The sequence below is a fragment of the Arachis ipaensis genome, chromosome B10, assembly GCF_059453495.1.
Source record: "Arachis ipaensis isolate K30076 ecotype BB chromosome B10, ASM5945349v1, whole genome shotgun sequence".
Classification (NCBI taxonomy): domain Eukaryota; kingdom Viridiplantae; phylum Streptophyta; class Magnoliopsida; order Fabales; family Fabaceae; genus Arachis; species Arachis ipaensis.
Window position 1 is genome coordinate 123,884,528 of NC_142435.1, and position 16,354 is coordinate 123,900,881.

The 16,354-nt window shown below is 38.0% G+C and overlaps 1 protein-coding gene and 1 pseudogene across 3 annotated transcripts; both read left to right on the forward strand.

Moving 5' to 3' along the window:
• Positions 1-6,486: 6,486 nt before the first annotated feature.
• LOC107623437 (sucrose-phosphatase 1) lies at positions 6,487-12,199 on the forward strand. Of its 3 annotated transcripts, none has more exons than XM_016325689.3 (9): positions 6,487-6,644; positions 8,016-8,146; positions 8,232-8,531; positions 8,722-8,823; positions 9,019-9,213; positions 9,311-9,598; positions 10,661-10,847; positions 11,822-11,868; positions 11,962-12,199. In XM_016325689.3, exons 2-9 carry the CDS (start codon positions 8,087-8,089, stop codon positions 12,052-12,054), a joined length of 1,272 nt encoding a protein of 423 aa, XP_016181175.1. In that variant the 5' UTR covers positions 6,487-6,644; positions 8,016-8,086; the 3' UTR covers positions 12,055-12,199. The 3 variants fall into 3 exon arrangements, with proteins under 3 accessions (XP_016181175.1, XP_020968759.1, XP_088366238.1); XM_021113100.2 differs by having other exon boundaries at positions 10,754-10,847; XM_088510112.1 differs by lacking the exon at positions 6,487-6,644 and adding an exon at positions 6,701-6,878.
• Positions 12,200-14,422: 2,223 nt separating this feature from the next.
• Positions 14,423-15,465, forward strand: LOC148581586 (uncharacterized; annotated as a pseudogene).
• Positions 15,466-16,354: the final 889 nt, after the last annotated feature.

The following is a 16,354-nucleotide window of genomic DNA, read 5'->3' on the forward strand; positions in this document are numbered from 1 at the left end:
TCATCAAATTTCTCCTCAAGTGTGGGAACATATCCAATACCAGATTTGTTGGATATGGATTTAGTATTTGATGAAGAAGCCTGATACGGAAAAATTAATTCTCCGTAATAACTACCGGCAAGTATACCGGGTCGTATCAAGTAGTAAAACTCACTTAGAGCGAGGTCGATCCCACGAGGATTAATGGATTAAGCAAGCAATAGTTGATTAATTATTCTAGTTAGACGATTCAAGTTTAAGTGATAAGCAACAAAAAATGTAAATGACTTGAAATTAAATGAAAGCAATAAAGTGCAAGGAAAGTAAATGACAAGAAATTAAAGTGCTGAAAATTAAAGTACAAGAATGTAAATTGTAAGGAATGGAAAGTACAAGAAAGTAAAGTGCAAGAAAGTAAATGACTAGAAAGTAAAACCAAGTGGAGCATTTCTACAAACACTTGGAAGGCATAAATGTGCAAAAGTAAATAAAGCCATAAATGTGCATAAGTAAATGACAAGAATTTAAAGAGAACAATTGAATGACAAGAATTAAAGACAAGAAGTAAATAACAAGAATTAAGAATGAAATTAACATTGGGATCAAGAGATATTGCATTCTCAAGATCAACAATTCTCATCTCCCTTCAATCATGCAATCATTGATCTCTTGGCAAATCATAAGTATTCAAACCCCAATCTCTTGGTGATTTGATTTCTCTTAACTTGATCAATTGCCAGTCTCTTGATCTAATTACTCATGAGAAGAGATTAAGTATGGTCTCTAATTTAGAGCCACACAACCCTCAAGATTTCAATTCAAAGTGATTACATCTCACATATCAAGCTAAGAATTATCAATCAAGAGAGTTGTGAGAAAGGAGCCTCAAACTAAATTCTATGACTCCTTTCCCAAGTTAATCATAGAATTCAAATAGATCTAATCCCTCTCTCGATAGTAATTAGATCTTTGAAGCACAAAGACTCTCTCTAAAGAAACAATGAAAGAAAAATTGAAGATGAAGAATGAAAATAAATCAACCCATTAAATTGCAATAGAGCTCTCTTTCCCAAATGTTGGAAATTAGAAACTCATAGCAAAATATTTACAAAAGTGTGTATAAAAGAAAATGGAAGAAGAGAAGAGAATGAGAGTAAAAGGGGAGTGGAGTCACCTCCACCCCTCCATGGTATGTGTCAAATGATGAAGCTAAGGTCCTATTTATAAGCTATCTAAATTACAAATTTAAATGAAATTAAAATCAAATGCAAATTTCCTAATTACTTCTAGATGATTCTTGTGGCCTTGATTGATTGTTAATTGTGTCTTGACTTGGGCTTGTGAACTTTTAATTCCCTTCATAGAAGTTTGAAACATTGAAGAATAAATGAAGGAATTGGAGTATTTGGAAGTGACCTAATGCGGAGTGTCATTGAAGTGGCATTTTGGGCTTGTGAAGGTTTGGGAAACCTTGCTTGCTGAATGATTGGTCTGTTGCATTCCCAAAATGAATGCCCACTATAGACTATTATATATTATTGGAAAGCCCTAGATCTCAGCTTTCCAGCACCACTAGAAGCATGTCATTTGGACTTCTCTAGCCCAAGTTATGATCTTTTGAAGGTGAAAAGGTCAGTCTGGCGAAGTGCAGGGACTTGTTTTATGCTGAAATTGTGAAGCTAAACGAATAGCAATTTGTCCCCCCAAATCAGTGTCCACTATAGAGTATTATATATGGTTAGAAAGCTCTGGAAGTCTACTTTCCAATGGCACTGAGATTATTTCATTTGAAGCTTTGTAACTCGAGTTATTCTTGTTGAAGTGTGAAGAGGTCAGGATTGCAAATCCTCTTTGCTTTTCTTTGAGTTTGTTTCCAACTCTTTTGCCACCTTGGGAGTGTGCTTACTCTATTAGTGCTTTTATTGCTTCTTTTTCTATCATTTTCTACAAAATTTATTAACTCAAGCAATCAAAGTAATATTCAATTTAATCACCAAAACACTCCCATAATTAAGCATTATGAATTGATTTTTATATGAAAAAGTATAGAAAAACATAACATGATGCACAGTCATCAAAGTCACAAATTTCATAGAGGAATTATTGAAAATTGCACTTTCCTTGGTTACAGAGCCTAAACTAGATTTTTCAAACAATGGTCTTTGACTTGCAAGTAATTTGTCCAAGTTACTAGAACTTTGTGCAAATTTTGCTAAATCACCATTCAGCTTTTTAAACATTTCATTCAGTCTTTCATTTTCAGCAACAAGCTCTTGAGAAGGATCCACAATGTGCTTTCCTTTTAGTTTTTCAAGTTCAAATTTTAGAAATCTATTTTCTTCAATAATATCCAAAGCACATTCAGTTTCTTTTACCTTTTCTCTTAAAAAATCATTTTTAACTTTTAACACATCTTTTTCAGATCTGCATTTATTGTACTTATCCAATAGTTTTGAGAAATTTAGTGTAAGATCATCAATTATAGCATATAAATCATCTATGGACAAGTCATAATAATTTACCTCATCAAGATGATCATTACCAGCCATGAAGCAAATTTTGTCTTCACCTTCAGAATCTTCTTCTTCATTCGAATCATTTTCAAGCTCCTCCCAAGATGCCATGAGCACTCTCTTCTTTTCTTTCTTCCCTTTGTCCTCCTTCTTAAGCTTCAGACAGTTTTGCTTGAAATATCCAGCCTCCTTGCAATGATGAAAAGTCACCTTACTCCAGTCCATCTTGTGTTCCTTTGAGCTTGAACCCTTGTACTTTCCCTTGTTCTTCATCATCCTTCTAAGTCTCCTAACAAAAAATATAAGCTCATCATCTGAAATACCATCACTAGACCCACTCTCTTTTGATTCTATTTTTGACTTGAGGGCTATTCCCATTTTCTTTGAGTCTGGATTTGTGTGTGTGGTTTCATAGGCAAGGAGTTTTCCTCTCAGCTCATCATAGGTTATTGGGCTTAGGTTATTGCTCTCGACTAGGACAGTGGCAGTGGTTTCCCATTCTTTTGTGAGGCTCCTAAGGAGTTTTCTCACTAGAGTTTGTTCTGAGTAGTTTGTACCCATAGCATCAAGGTTATGATTGAGAATCTCTCAAACACTTCATCAATGCTTTCTCCATCCTTCATATTAAACATCTCGTATTCTTTTCGCAGCATATCAATCCTCGTTTCTTTGACCTATTTAGTGCCTTCGTGTGTAACCTGGAGTTTTTCCCAGATTTCTTTGGCTGTCTTACATCTAGACACCTTTCGGTACTCTTTAAAGCTGATAGCACAGTGAAGAAGGTTGATGGCTTTAGCATTCAGCTCCATCTTCTTCTTGTCATCCTCATTCCATTTAGCTCCTTCTTTTGGAGTCACCACTCCATCAGCACTTATTTTTGTTGGAATCTTGGGACCGCTCACAATGATCTTCCATATGTTGTAGTCAATGGATTGGATAAAGATCCTCATCATCTCTTTCCAATAGGCATAGTTCTTTCCGTCGAAGAAGGGAGGCCTATTGTTTGACTGGCGTTCAGTTAGAGTGTAGGAAACCGTGGTTGTACCCAAGTTGTTCGCCATTGGACCTTTGCTCCAATTGGTGAAGCTTGATTCTTGAGACCATGGCTCCTGATACCAATTGAAGGTTGTAGAAAGTTTAGAGAAGGGGAGTTGAATCTATGACATTCTTTTAAGTTACTGAAATAACCCTTTTAAAACAAACTTGCAATCTGAATCTGTTTGAACTTAGCAGCGAAAAATTTATGAGACAATTTCATTTTGTCTCATGAATATCAGAAAAACAGAACAGAGCAGGGAAGAGAGAAGCTGACACCAACATGCATCCTGATTCGGTTGCCTTGTGCAATGCAACCTATGTCCAGTCTCCACCACAATAGTGGTGGAATTTCCACTATAGTTAAAGTATTATATACACCAATTCCATAGGATTGACACAATCCTTTCACACTCAAGTTCTAACCTAACTTGACTTGGTTATGCTAATACCTAACTCTTCACTCTTAGTGCTCACCCAACTAAGAAAGGGGTACCTCACAGGTACAAGATACAAGACACATACATAACCTAAAGAAATCTGAAATAACTCTAGGCTTTTCACTCATGTGTATCTCTCTGCCTTTTTCAACTCTTAGGCTTTTTCAATGACTCTCTCATTCAGCCTTTTACCTCAAGAAATTACAGAAAGATAAACATTAAAAAGAAAATTACAATTTGTAAAATATGAAGGAGATTTATGCTTCAATAGCCTCTTTGCTATGTGATAAACCAGATTAGCTAGCCTCTGATTCAGTTCTTCATTCTGGCGGAATGCTCCTTTGACTAGGAAGCACTGTCCAAGTAGATGAACTTCTTTAAAGAACTCTTTTCAGAACATACACCTCAAAACACTGGTTATCTCTCCTTGGCTTCTGAATGGTGAACCAACTTCTTTTGTATCTCCTTGCATGTTACTGAGTTGCTCTCTCCTAGGTCAACTCTCGAGCTTTGTGCTTCACTAAATCACCAACTCACTTTTTTTCCATTAATCCTCAAAGTAGGAACTTTGGTTCTGACCTTCTCTTGTTGACCGAAAGCCACAGAACAGCAGAAACAGATATCTTCAATGGTAAACCCAGATATTGGCCATTGAAAATCAACTTGATCCCCAAGACACACTTTTAGCTTCTGACTTCTTGATATAGTTTGATGTCGGTGATTAGACTTCAACCTTTTGCTTAACCTTCTCTTTCTTGCTTCTTTGGTGAACAACTTAGAGACTAAGCTTTCTTTTTCTCTTTCTGAGTTCTGACTGAATAGGAAAAGGTGTACGTTGCTTTTGGTGAGAGCAAATTAGAAGGGTTTGAATGAGAGAAACAATCAGGCTTGGATCAGGTTTGATTTGCTTGGCCCGTTTGATTCATTTTGCTTTACTCCTTGGAGAATTCAGCTAGAGAGGGATGACTTGGACTTGGATTATATTCACTTACCATTCAGCACATTTTGAATTCCTATCTCAATCAATTTGGGGTTTAAGTGAGTTATAGCCCGTTTGTATTTCTGGTTTGATCTCCATCCTATTGGGCTGCTTCTTTATTTCTTTTTGGCCTGCAACACTTGACCAAATTCAATTAAAACTAATTGGATAATTAGCCCAATAATCTAATGTTTGTCATCATCAATTATGTTAGTTAATTTTTTGACTTAACAACATCTAAAATACCTTAACCAAAAACAAAAAAAAAAACCTCTAAAATACAAACTAAATAAAACTAAAATTTAAAATTTAAATTTTCTGTTTTAGTTTTATTATTTTTAATTATTAACATATTATCATTTAAATACACTTCGAAAAATATAAATTTAGTAAAAATTTAAAAGTAAATCTTAAGGGTTTTATCAACGTCGCTAATGATTTTTATTATGAAACAACTCATCCCAAATACCAAAAGGTTAAGTTGGGAGTTCAGTAAGGATCGAAATCTTGACCTTTCGGGCATAGAGTTCTGATACCATATTATGAAACCACTCATCTTAAAAGTTTAAGCTGATAAGAAAAGGTAATACTAATTGTTATATCTCTAACAATTTTGAATGTGTTTTAGAAATATTCTGTGTATCACTTTATAATTTTAGATGTGTTACAATTATTTTTTAATATTTAAATTTAAATTTTAGATTTATGATTTTAGATATGTTTTAAAATCATTTTTTGTATCTTAATAATTTTAAATGTGTTACAATTGAAAAAGAAATTACGGTTACTGAACTTTGAATTCTTTTTTTCTGCAGATACAAATTGAAATATTGCAACAAAATAGAAGAAAGAAGAAAATCATGTTATGAAGAGAGAAGGAACGTAAAAAAAAAACAATAACTAACTATAAAATATGTAAGAAATTAAAAAAATTTTAGTTTTTAAAATTTAAATTAATCGATCTAAAAAATAGGAATATATTTTAATTAAAAAATAATTAAATAATATTAAAAATTGATAAAAATTAAATTTTATTGTATAAGTAGTATTTTTTTAAAAAAAATCGAAAGATTAAATTGGTGTCCCAATTTAAATGGAAAATTATTATAAAAAATTTTAAATTTTGAGGATCAAAATAAATAATTGTACGAATTTTACACTTTGTTTGGATGGATAATAGAAAATGGAAGAAAAGAAAATGAAAGGAATGAAAATAAAAAGAAAAATGGATTGCTTTACGTGTTGTTTGGATAAAAAGAAAATAGATAAAAAAAAAAAAGTGGGAGGAGAGAAAATTATAATAGAAGAAAATTATATTAATATCCTTATATCTTTTATTTTTTTAATTAATCAAAGGACAAATTGATAATTTTACACTTATTACACATTTTCCTTCTATTTTCATCTCATTATTAAAAAAAATATTTTTATGAATCCCACATCAATTTTTTTCTTTCCACTTTATTTTCCTTCCTCATCCAAACAATAAAAAACTCACATTTCCATTCATTTTCTTTCTTCGTATTTTCTTTCCATCCATATTCACCCATCCAAACAATGTGTTACTGTTAGTGAGGAATCTTTGCTTTACGCTTAGATTCACTGATAACCAATTTGGACGGCACCAACGGAAAATGCCCCCTCTCAACTGCAGTACCTTCTTGAGTGATAACCAGCTTTTCCTCTCAGCAGAAAACGGTGAGCTATGCTTTCCAATTTATTACATCGAAATCATTTTATTTTTATTTTCTTTAAATTCCTATTCCTTTCTTTCTTTATTTACTCACACTGTTTGTGAGTTTCTCGTTCAATATCTCCTTGCCTTTTATATATATATATATATCCGGTTGCGTTCTTTTTCTTTTTCATCACCTCCGCAATCATTTGGAACATGAAATGCAATTCTGGCTTACGTCGTTTCTCCATCCTTAGGTTTGTATAATTTGGAAACCATGTAGTTTAGATGTGCATATGCTATCTTATTTATTTATTATTTATTCCTCAATGCAATCACACGTGAGTCAAATTTGTTGCTGAATTTCGATTGAACCAAATTTGTCTACGGGTAATTCCTTGAAGCTTCAATAGACGTTAATGTGCTTCCAGTATGGCCGAAAAAATCTCTCATTTTTTTTTTTACTGTTGCAAGTTCTAGGTGTAAATAATTCTGTTTGTGTTGAAATCTATTCTGAGCTGTAGATTTATTGAGTGAAATGGAGGTTCTGCTGTAATGGAGGTTCTACTTATATATAAAAATATCTAGCTTATCTTAGTGAACCTAGCTAACTCTGCAACTTGCTTTAAGTTAACCAACTAGATTTCAATATCTGTCACTAAAGATAACAACCTCTAACTGATCCTCTAGCTTTCTAACTGTTTTAACCATCATGTTGAATCAGCACAACTCACACTTCAGTGTCCTTATTCAATATGCACTTCTCACACTATCAACTTATATATCAACAGTTTGTCCGGAATCCGAATGTCTTGGATTAATTAAAGCCTATAGCCTCTAGCTTTAACTGTCAAGTAATGCCGGATATCATCTTTAGTGTGGCAGAGTTTAGTATCTGTATTTGCTAAATTGTCAATTTAACAGCACGCTTGAAAAATGAGTTTTTGGGATATCCAATTCCAGGGATAAACTAATAATTATTTCAAGATTCATGTTTTAATTGATGAGCAGATACAATTTTTATTTAGCTTTATTAAACTAATCATAGCTAATACTGGGTTCGCTAGTAATGCATTATAGGACTATGCTTCTGCTACTTGCAGTACTGTGTACCTATTATACTTGACCTAGATTGTTAGCATAAGTAGGCGTGTAGGGATTGTTCCATTTAACAACCCTTGTTGTGCTTGGATTTACTTCTTGTGAGCTCTTTTTTGTGAGATTATGGTCTTGAACTTGCACCAGAGATCTTTTATTTTCTGGGTTATAATGTTATTTTTCTGCTTTTTATTTGGAAGCATTGTATGATAGAGCTTTGTCTGTTTCGGATTTTGAAGAGAGATTAGGACCCTGAATTGAATAATTTTGAAACTAGCATGGTGGAAATTGTGCAGGTGCATACTGTTGAAGATTCTTACAAGGTAAACCTTGGGGAAATTCCGTCAGTGAAGAAGAATAAAAACTAATGGATCAGCTCAATGGTTCTGCCAATCTTATGATAGTATCAGATCTTGATTTCACAATGGTAGCTATCATATTTTTTTATGGTGATCTTAGAGATGATGCTCGGTGAAATGTGATGAAGCTTGTTTCTGTTGTTGCACTTGCAGGTAGACCATGATGATCCCGAGAACCTAGCTCTTCTAAGGTTTAATGCACTATGGGAAGCTTATTATCGTCATAATTCTCTTCTAGTCTTCTCCACTGGGAGATCGCCTACTATATATTGCGAGCTAAGAAAGCAGAAACCTTTATTGACCCCTGACATAACAATAATGTCCGTGGGAACTGAGATTACATATGGTGAATCCATGGTACCAGATGACAGATGGGAACATTATCTGAATCATAAGTGGAACCGAGACATAGTGTTGGAGGAAACAGCTAGGTTACCTGAGCTTGTTCTTCAAGTATGTATCTATTATATAAATCTATTGATAGAAATTAAGATGCTTAACATGCATATCAGTTCTTATCTATTGAATCATGCTAAGGAGAATGACCTTAAATGAATGATTTTTTTTAAAGGGGGGAAAAAAGAGCAGAATATTATATTCACTTAACAACTTGCTGAATTTGACATTTTTGGAGTAATTGCAGTCTGAAACTGAGCAAAGGCCTCACAAGGTTAGCTTTTATTTGGATAAAACGAAGGCCTCAAAAGTCATGCAAACTCTCTCGAGATGTCTTGAAAAACGTGGGGTAAGATTATAGTTCATAAACAACCATAATGGCAAGACTTTGTCAACTTCATTCAAAGGCCTTGCCTTTTGCCTGTGTGTGTACAGACAAAGAGGTATACATAAACAGACACATAAGTAGTTTTCATCTGATGTTTTATTACAATGTTAAAGATGTGCTGTTGTTACTTTTGATGTAATTCCTTATCTTTCCCAGTTAGATGTGAAAATTATATATAGCAATGGTATTGCTTTGGATATATTACCCCAAGCTGCTGGCAAAGGACAGGCTCTTGAATTTTTACTGGGAAAGTTAAAAGCTGATGGATCAAGACCACTCAACACTCTTGTTTGTGGTGATTCTGGAAATGATGCTGAACTCTTCACTGTGCCTGGAGTATATGGTGTCATGGTTTGCTGAAATTATAATTACTAAACTCACCATATTTATGTCTACTTTGTTTCCTTATTCTGATGTTACTGTTAAAACCAATACCCTTAATTTTCAGGTAAGTAATGCACAGGAAGAGTTGCTTCAGTGGTATGCTGAAAATGCAGCAGGCAGTCCTAAAATCATTCATGCAACTGAGAGATGTGCAGATGGTATTATCCAAGCAATTAGTAAATTCTCTTTAGGTCCAAATGTGTCTCCAAGAGATATTAGGGACTCTATGTACAACAGGAAATCTCTTAGGCCTTGCCATGAGGTAGTGATGTTCTACTTGTTTTATGAGAGATGGAGGCGTGCAGAGGTTGAAAATTCTGAGGAGTATGTGCAATATTTAAAATCAATCATTGTAAGTTCTCCAGTAAAACTCTGAATTAGTTTTAAATTCATTCTGAAACCAGTCAGAGCTAGTCCCTTGAATGGATGAATGTGAAATGATAGAACTGTTTGCCACAAGCACTGTAAGGCTTGGATGAATCTTCATTACATGGATCAGTGATATTGAGTAATTAAAACTGCTAGGGTATTAAAACCACTAGGAAAGGCTTAGTGTACACGAGGTCATATGATTCTTTGGTGGTTGGCTATTCCATTTGGTTTCATCTCCTGTAATATGAAGACCCATTGCATGAGAAAAACAAGTACTATCCTTACTATCCCACGAACAATAGTTGTGGTTTCTTGTATGTTGGAGGTGATGACAAGCTTGAGTAGCACTCCTCGGAATGCCACCATTCAAACATGTCCACCCCTTCAGGTGCTTGTCACGCTGGTGACTAAGTGTGCGCGAGCGGTTCCTTCCCCTGTCAACAAGTGAGAATAGAAAACTGACTTGTTATTGATATTGGTAGTGGAAGATATATACGGAGGAGATATAGTCAATAGTTATAATTAAATCAGAGTGACCTTTCCTATTAGTGCTAATATTCTATACAACTAGTTACAATGATCATATTCTCTGGGTGGCCAACTCTATTTCCAACATCATCCATCCGCTTCTCCAAGTTGTCCATTCCTACTTCCAAAGCAGCTTCAGTATAGTAGGTTCCCACAGGGCCAAGAAAAGTGATGTGATACTAGTTGATAATAATTGGTAGTTAGATAATAGTAAGGGAAAGAAATTGTTTTAACTTTTAAGATAAATACAGCGGAGGTGATCACACTTTTTTGCTTAGTTTCTTGTTGGTTAGTTGATTCCCTATTTGGTTGCTCCTTTGCTTCAGTTTATGTTTGCCTTTTTACACTATTTCCTATTACAAACCCGGGTGCAGCCATTAAAACTCTCCTGATTTTTTATTTTTAAAAAAATTTGAATGAGAGGTGTTTACAATTTGAAGCTAGAGGAGTTTTCAGTTTTGATAATTGAAGGGTTGCCAATATTTTTCTCTCCCTTAAATTTGGGTTTTTGCAGCATTCCACTGGAAATTTTGTCCATCCCTCTGGAGTTGACCAACCTATACACCAGCTAACAGATACTATAGTAAATTTGTTTGGTGACAAGCAGGGAGTAGAATTCCGGGTTTGGGTTGATCGTATATCTACTTCAATGGTTAGTTCAGGCTCATGGCTAGTCAAATTTGACAAGTGGGAGTTATCAGGTGATATTTATATCATATATTAGTTTATTAGTCTTAAATTCTGTTACCGATGATCTTTATATTATTCTAGCTTGCATCTTCTTTGGTATTCTTAAGTTAGATATAGTAAGATACCAGAAAGACTATTTGACAGTTAAAAGATAAATGGCACCTGTTTCCCAACTAAAACAAATCAGAATCAATGAGAGTCAAAGCATGATGTATTCTTTCGTAATTCATAAAAACTGTAGAAGTAATTGTGTTTCTTTCGATTGTATCTTAAGTTTCTGGAAAGTTCTTATTCCTATACTGCTGGTTAATATAACTATATTTCCTATATATCATTAGATACTAATTATCAATCAATCAGCATTTGAAGGTGGCACAACAAAATTTTATCAGTATTTATGACCATAACTAAGTGATACATGAGTGATATCCTTATTTTTTGGGTGAAACCATAAGTATCTTCATATTAGAGGCAATCCTATTTGAGCATTTGAGATTCCATAGCTGGCATGGCTCACCCAGAACCGATTTTCCATGCCATCAAATCAAACCTGAAATCACTAGTTAAGTGAAAGGAGTGTATGCCACTCCACTCCAACCAACCATGTGTTGGTAAAGACATCCTTATTTAGCCACAAGGTTATGACCAACTTATAGGAGAGTGTGCACAGCTTATTGCCTTATTCTACAGAAACTTGTGACATTTTCTGATATTAAATATTTATGATTTGCATGAATCCTGATTTTCATTTGCTTATAACTTGCCTCATTTTCGTTGCAAGGCAATTTTCAATTCTTTTTGTTTGTCATTATATTTTCTTTTTTAAACTTTTCATTAATCATATTCATATTGTACTTTAGGGAACTTGCGCTGCTTGATTAGTACAAAAATGATTCTCGTTTGTTCATTTTCTCTTTGTTGCATACATAATCATCATTGTTTGAACTGTTGAGAGTTTATTTTGTCCTCTGTTGTCCAAAAGCAGGGAACGAGTTGAGGTGTTGTTCAACAAAGGTTTTGGTGAATTCGAAGGTATCAATGTCAACGTTTGTTCTTAATTTCCTTTTTTGGAATTACCTCATTAGTATTCTACAATTTCATTTTTACCTACCTATATTTCGGCAGATTGATGCAGAGGATCAGTTTACCTGGATGCACATACATCAGACTTGGGTGGATGGCTTTGGAGAAAAGGATGATATGTCTTGGGTTATCTAGATTACTAAAGATTTACTAATTAACTCTGCTAATCATAAATACAAATATAGCAGAGATAGAAACTTTGGTTAGGAAGATAGAAGCAGAAATAATTACTTATGCTGAAAACAGAAAATTCTTGTAGTAGTTTTTTATACTTCACAAATCCGTCTTTATCCATCTGTCTTGATATCTTTGACTTTATATTTCTTTTTTAAGAACATAATCCAAACACAACCTTTACATATGCTGTTCCCTACCTGAGTTGGATAGATTTTTCCTTTCATTTTGGTTCTGTTTAAGCATGTTTTGCTAGAAATGCCCATAACCTTCTTCACAAATAGCAGCAAGATGAATAGATGATGCAGCCTAGAAGACATTTGTTCGTCACCTGATGATCTCGGGTGCTCGACGAGTCGGATGAGGGTAAATGGTTGAGAGAGGGAGACCCTGAAGTAGCTTGGAACGGGTTCCTGGACCGGAGCTGGAGGCTGGTGAAACCGGTGGATGCACGGACGGGAGAGGGGGGATGGCCACCTGCAAGAACACTCCGACGATCAAGCCAGTGTCCGTACGAAAGGGTAGCCAAATTAGGTAAGGTGATGTCTACCTTGGGGGGAGAGCTGACTTCTCCCCTTATATACTGTGCTGGGCGGGCCCATAAATGACCTAGCCCACTGGCCAGGGCGCGTGAGCTGTCCCTGTCCACGTGGGGAGGAGCAGGTGAGTTCGGGTCGGGGCTTCGGGTGTTGCCCCGAGGATGCCGCTCCGATCGGTTCGTTAGGCGTGGTTGCATGCGTTTTGGGCCGGGCGCGGGGGCCGACACGCTGGGTTCCCTACCATGGAGGGCGGATCGGGCTTCGGGTCGGGGCGGTGTTCCCGACCCGCCGTGTTTGTCTTGTGCTGGATCGTACGAGTCCGTAACAGTGCCCCCAAACGCGCCAGTTTCGGGGTGTGAAGCCCGTGACTGGGCGCGTTTGACTTACTCGCCGAATCGGGACGTGTTCCTCTCTTCGGGAGCTCGTTGGTGCCGTTTGTGTTTTCCACGCGTGGTCATCTCGCTTTTCCCTTGCGCTGCCTCCTTGGCTTCTATGCTGGGCATTAAATGCCCATCATTTTGATTTTGAAATTCGCGCAAAATGACGAATGTACTCTTGCCCTTTGGCGCTTCTCCTTGACGGTTACCTTCTTTGTCTCCTTTTTTATTTTCCCAACTTCCTCATTTCTCCACTTTTCTTTTCTTCTTCTTCTATTTTTTCGAACGGCCGCTGCTTCCATCTTCATCTCCGCTCTTGCTGCTGCTTTGCTCTTTTGGATTTCTCCTTCATCTTTCCCAGATTTTGCACTCCCCAGGTACGTTGTTATAGCTTTTCTTCTCTCTTCTTTTTCCCTGGTTTCCCTTGGTGCCTTTGTGCATTTTTTGTGCATGCCTGTGTTTCTTTCTGCCTTTCGCTGCTTCTTCCTTTAGAGGGGGCGCCACTGGGTTTTTCTGAGTTTGGCTTAAGTTCTAGGTTAGCATATGGGTATCTTAGGAGGTGGTTTTGGTTGCAATCTTGTTTTACTGCTTTACGGGTTCCCGACCTTCCGTTCTGACTAAGTGGTGCCCCCGCTGCAGGTATGGCCGAACGCCTCATTCTCCCTAACCACGCTCAGCGGCCGCTAGCCGATTTCATCGATCATTACGCCTGGGTTTCCTCCGACGTGAAGGACACCCCTTCTAAGGTCACAAAAGAGAGCCTCCAGGATTTGCGCCAGGCTGGGCTTCTATGTGGGGGTGGTCCCGAGGAAGCGTTCTACCAAGTTTACGTTCCTGCTGATCGGGAGCGTGTTTACCAGAAGAACATGGCAGCTCCGCGAGTCGTTGATTGGTTGTGGGTTTATGAACCCATGTTCACGACCTTGGGGGTTCGCTTGCCCTTTTCCCCCTTTGTCATGGGCTTGTTGAATCGTTGCGATGTTGCTCCGTCGCAACTGCACCCGAACAGCTGGGCTGCCATCCAGTGCTTCGAGATGGTTTGTGAGTATCTGGAGCTTCTGACGTCTGTGAACGTTTTTCTCTATCTTTTCCTTCTTACGAATCCTTCTCGTCAGGGGAAGGCGAAGAAGGGGGTATATGTCCTTCAGGGCCCAGCAAGGTCGTAGAATCTTTGGTCTTTTTGAGGACTCATTTCATGGCTTCAAGTCTACTTTCTTTAAAGTCAGGCCAATCGAGGGTCATCAACCCTTCTGGCTTACTGCCGAAGGAGAAAGGCGGATCCCGACTTACTGGAGTTTCGGGGCGGGATCCGATTACCTAATAAAGATATCCTATGACTGGTTGAGTCTGGAAGATCGCAATATTGCTGACATTTTGTTGGCCATTTTTGCCGAGAAAAATCTTAATCCTCGCATGGTTATGGGGGACCGGGAGGCCGGTCGGTCGTATGTTGGTGAGTTCCTTACTTTTTGTATTTTTAGTGTTTTGTTCTTCTATTGCTCACATTTTGCCTCTTTGTTTGCAGTTTCTATGGCTGGTGGGAAGAAAACTTTGGCTGACTTGATGAACCTTATCCAAGGGAATGATGAAGGTGACGAGGACTCCTCGGCAACTCCCTCGGCGAGTCAGGACCAGGAGGGTGCCGGGGAGGGTAGTGGTCGGGTTGATGGTGCCGACCAAGATCAGCTGGATAAGGTTGAAGCCCCACATGAGAATGCCTCGGGGAACCCAAGTGTGGAGGCGGAGGTTTCCTTTGAGGAGGATCTAGGGTTCGACGACGACTTGAAAGTCGTTGACAACCCGAAGAAAGGGAAACGGGATTCGGGGAAGGCCCTTTCTGATGGAAAAGAATTTCAACACTGGGGGTTTCATTGAATCCCAGCTGCTTCCTGGTATCGAAGAGTTTTCGGGATGCCGATCTTTCTGGGCAGGCGAGATGGATCTATCGCAGTCTTCTCCGAGCTGCTGCCATTGCCAAAAAGGTGGAGCCTGTCTTGGAAAATTATCATGTTTTGGAAGGGAAGCTTCGGAACTCCCAGAAGGACCTGACAGATTCGAGATCTCGGGAGGAGTCTTTGAAGACGAAGCTGTCTGAGCAGGAGAAGAAGGCTGAGGAGGATGCTAAGGAAATCAACAGGCTGGTGGATCGGGACCTCGCCTTGATGAAAGATTTGAACACTTTCCGTGGTGAGACTGCTGCTGCTGAGAAGAAGGCCAAGGAATTAGAGAAAAAATTGAAGTTGGTGGAGAGCTCGGCAGAGGCTGCTTGTCAGGAGATGGTTGTTCTAAAGAAGAAGAATAAGGAGCTTGCAAAGGGGGCTCGGGAGGCCGTGAAGCTGACCAAAGAGGGGATTAAGCTTCAGGTGGTCGTACTGGCTCTCGATCTCGATCTTTCCCAAGTTGGAGCTCTCAAGACTGTTGAGGATGGGAAGATTGTTGATATCCTCAAGTCTTGAGATTTTATGCTTCTTGCCTTATCTTTTGTAATTTGTCTTTATCTCTGGGCCTGTTTAAGGTGCCTTTTAGTTGTAACAAATACTTTGGCATATTATCTATATTAAGCAGTTTTCTGTTTATTATTTGCTTTCTCGGGCCGCCGTGGCCTTGCTTTTATTATTATTTGCTTTCGCGTACTCGGGCCGTCGCGGCCTTTTGGTTTACCGTTTTTGTGGTATTTGCCGTTTTTGTTGCTTGTTGCTGAGCCGTTTTTGCTTTGGGTCCATTTGGTTCCTGGGGCGATCAGTCCCGGGTTTCCGCTAGGTCGACCGTTTATTTTTCGTCGCTTTGTCGTTTTGTCATGGGTCTTGCAAAAAGATAAACTTATTATATACGCATTATAGAACTTTAAAGTAGAGAAGTGATGTAATACATAAAAGGAAATGAGAGTGAGAGAGGAATGCAAAGGAAATTAAAGTGGGGGAGGGGGCGAGGTCGTCAGATCGTGTGGTTGCTCCTTCTTGTGAGTGGAATCTTATGAGTAGAATCATTTTAGGTTTGCCATATTCCATGTTCTTGGTATCTCGCTTCTGTCTAACCTCTCCAACCTGTAGGCACCCTTGCCGAGGACTTCTTTTACCCTGTAAGGGCCTTCCCAGTTGGCGGCCAGTTTACCTTTTCCTGGGGTTGGCAGCCCTATGTCGTTGCGTCGTAAGACCAAGTCGCCTTCTCCGAGGCTTCTTTTCAGTACTTTGTCGTTGTACCTTAGGGCTATCCTTTGCTTGATTGCTGTCTCTGTTAGGTGTGGCATTTGTCTTGTTTCATCAACTAGATCTTTTTCGACTGCCTCACTTCCCCCTCCGAGGAGTAGCCTTGGACTCGGCTCCCCGACTTCGACTGGGATGACTG

Bases quoted from the DNA above. Each gene is read 5' to 3' on its own strand.
- LOC107623437 (XM_016325689.3), top strand. From the start codon at position 8,087: ATGGATCAGCTCAATGGTTCTGCCAATCTTATGATAGTATCAGATCTT. The intron at 9,214-9,310 runs GTTTGCTGAAAT...CTTAATTTTCAG, and splicing joins CTGGAGTATATGGTGTCATG to GTAAGTAATGCACAGGAAGA. The intron at 10,848-11,821 runs GTGATATTTATA...GTCCAAAAGCAG, and splicing joins TGACAAGTGGGAGTTATCAG to GGAACGAGTTGAGGTGTTGT.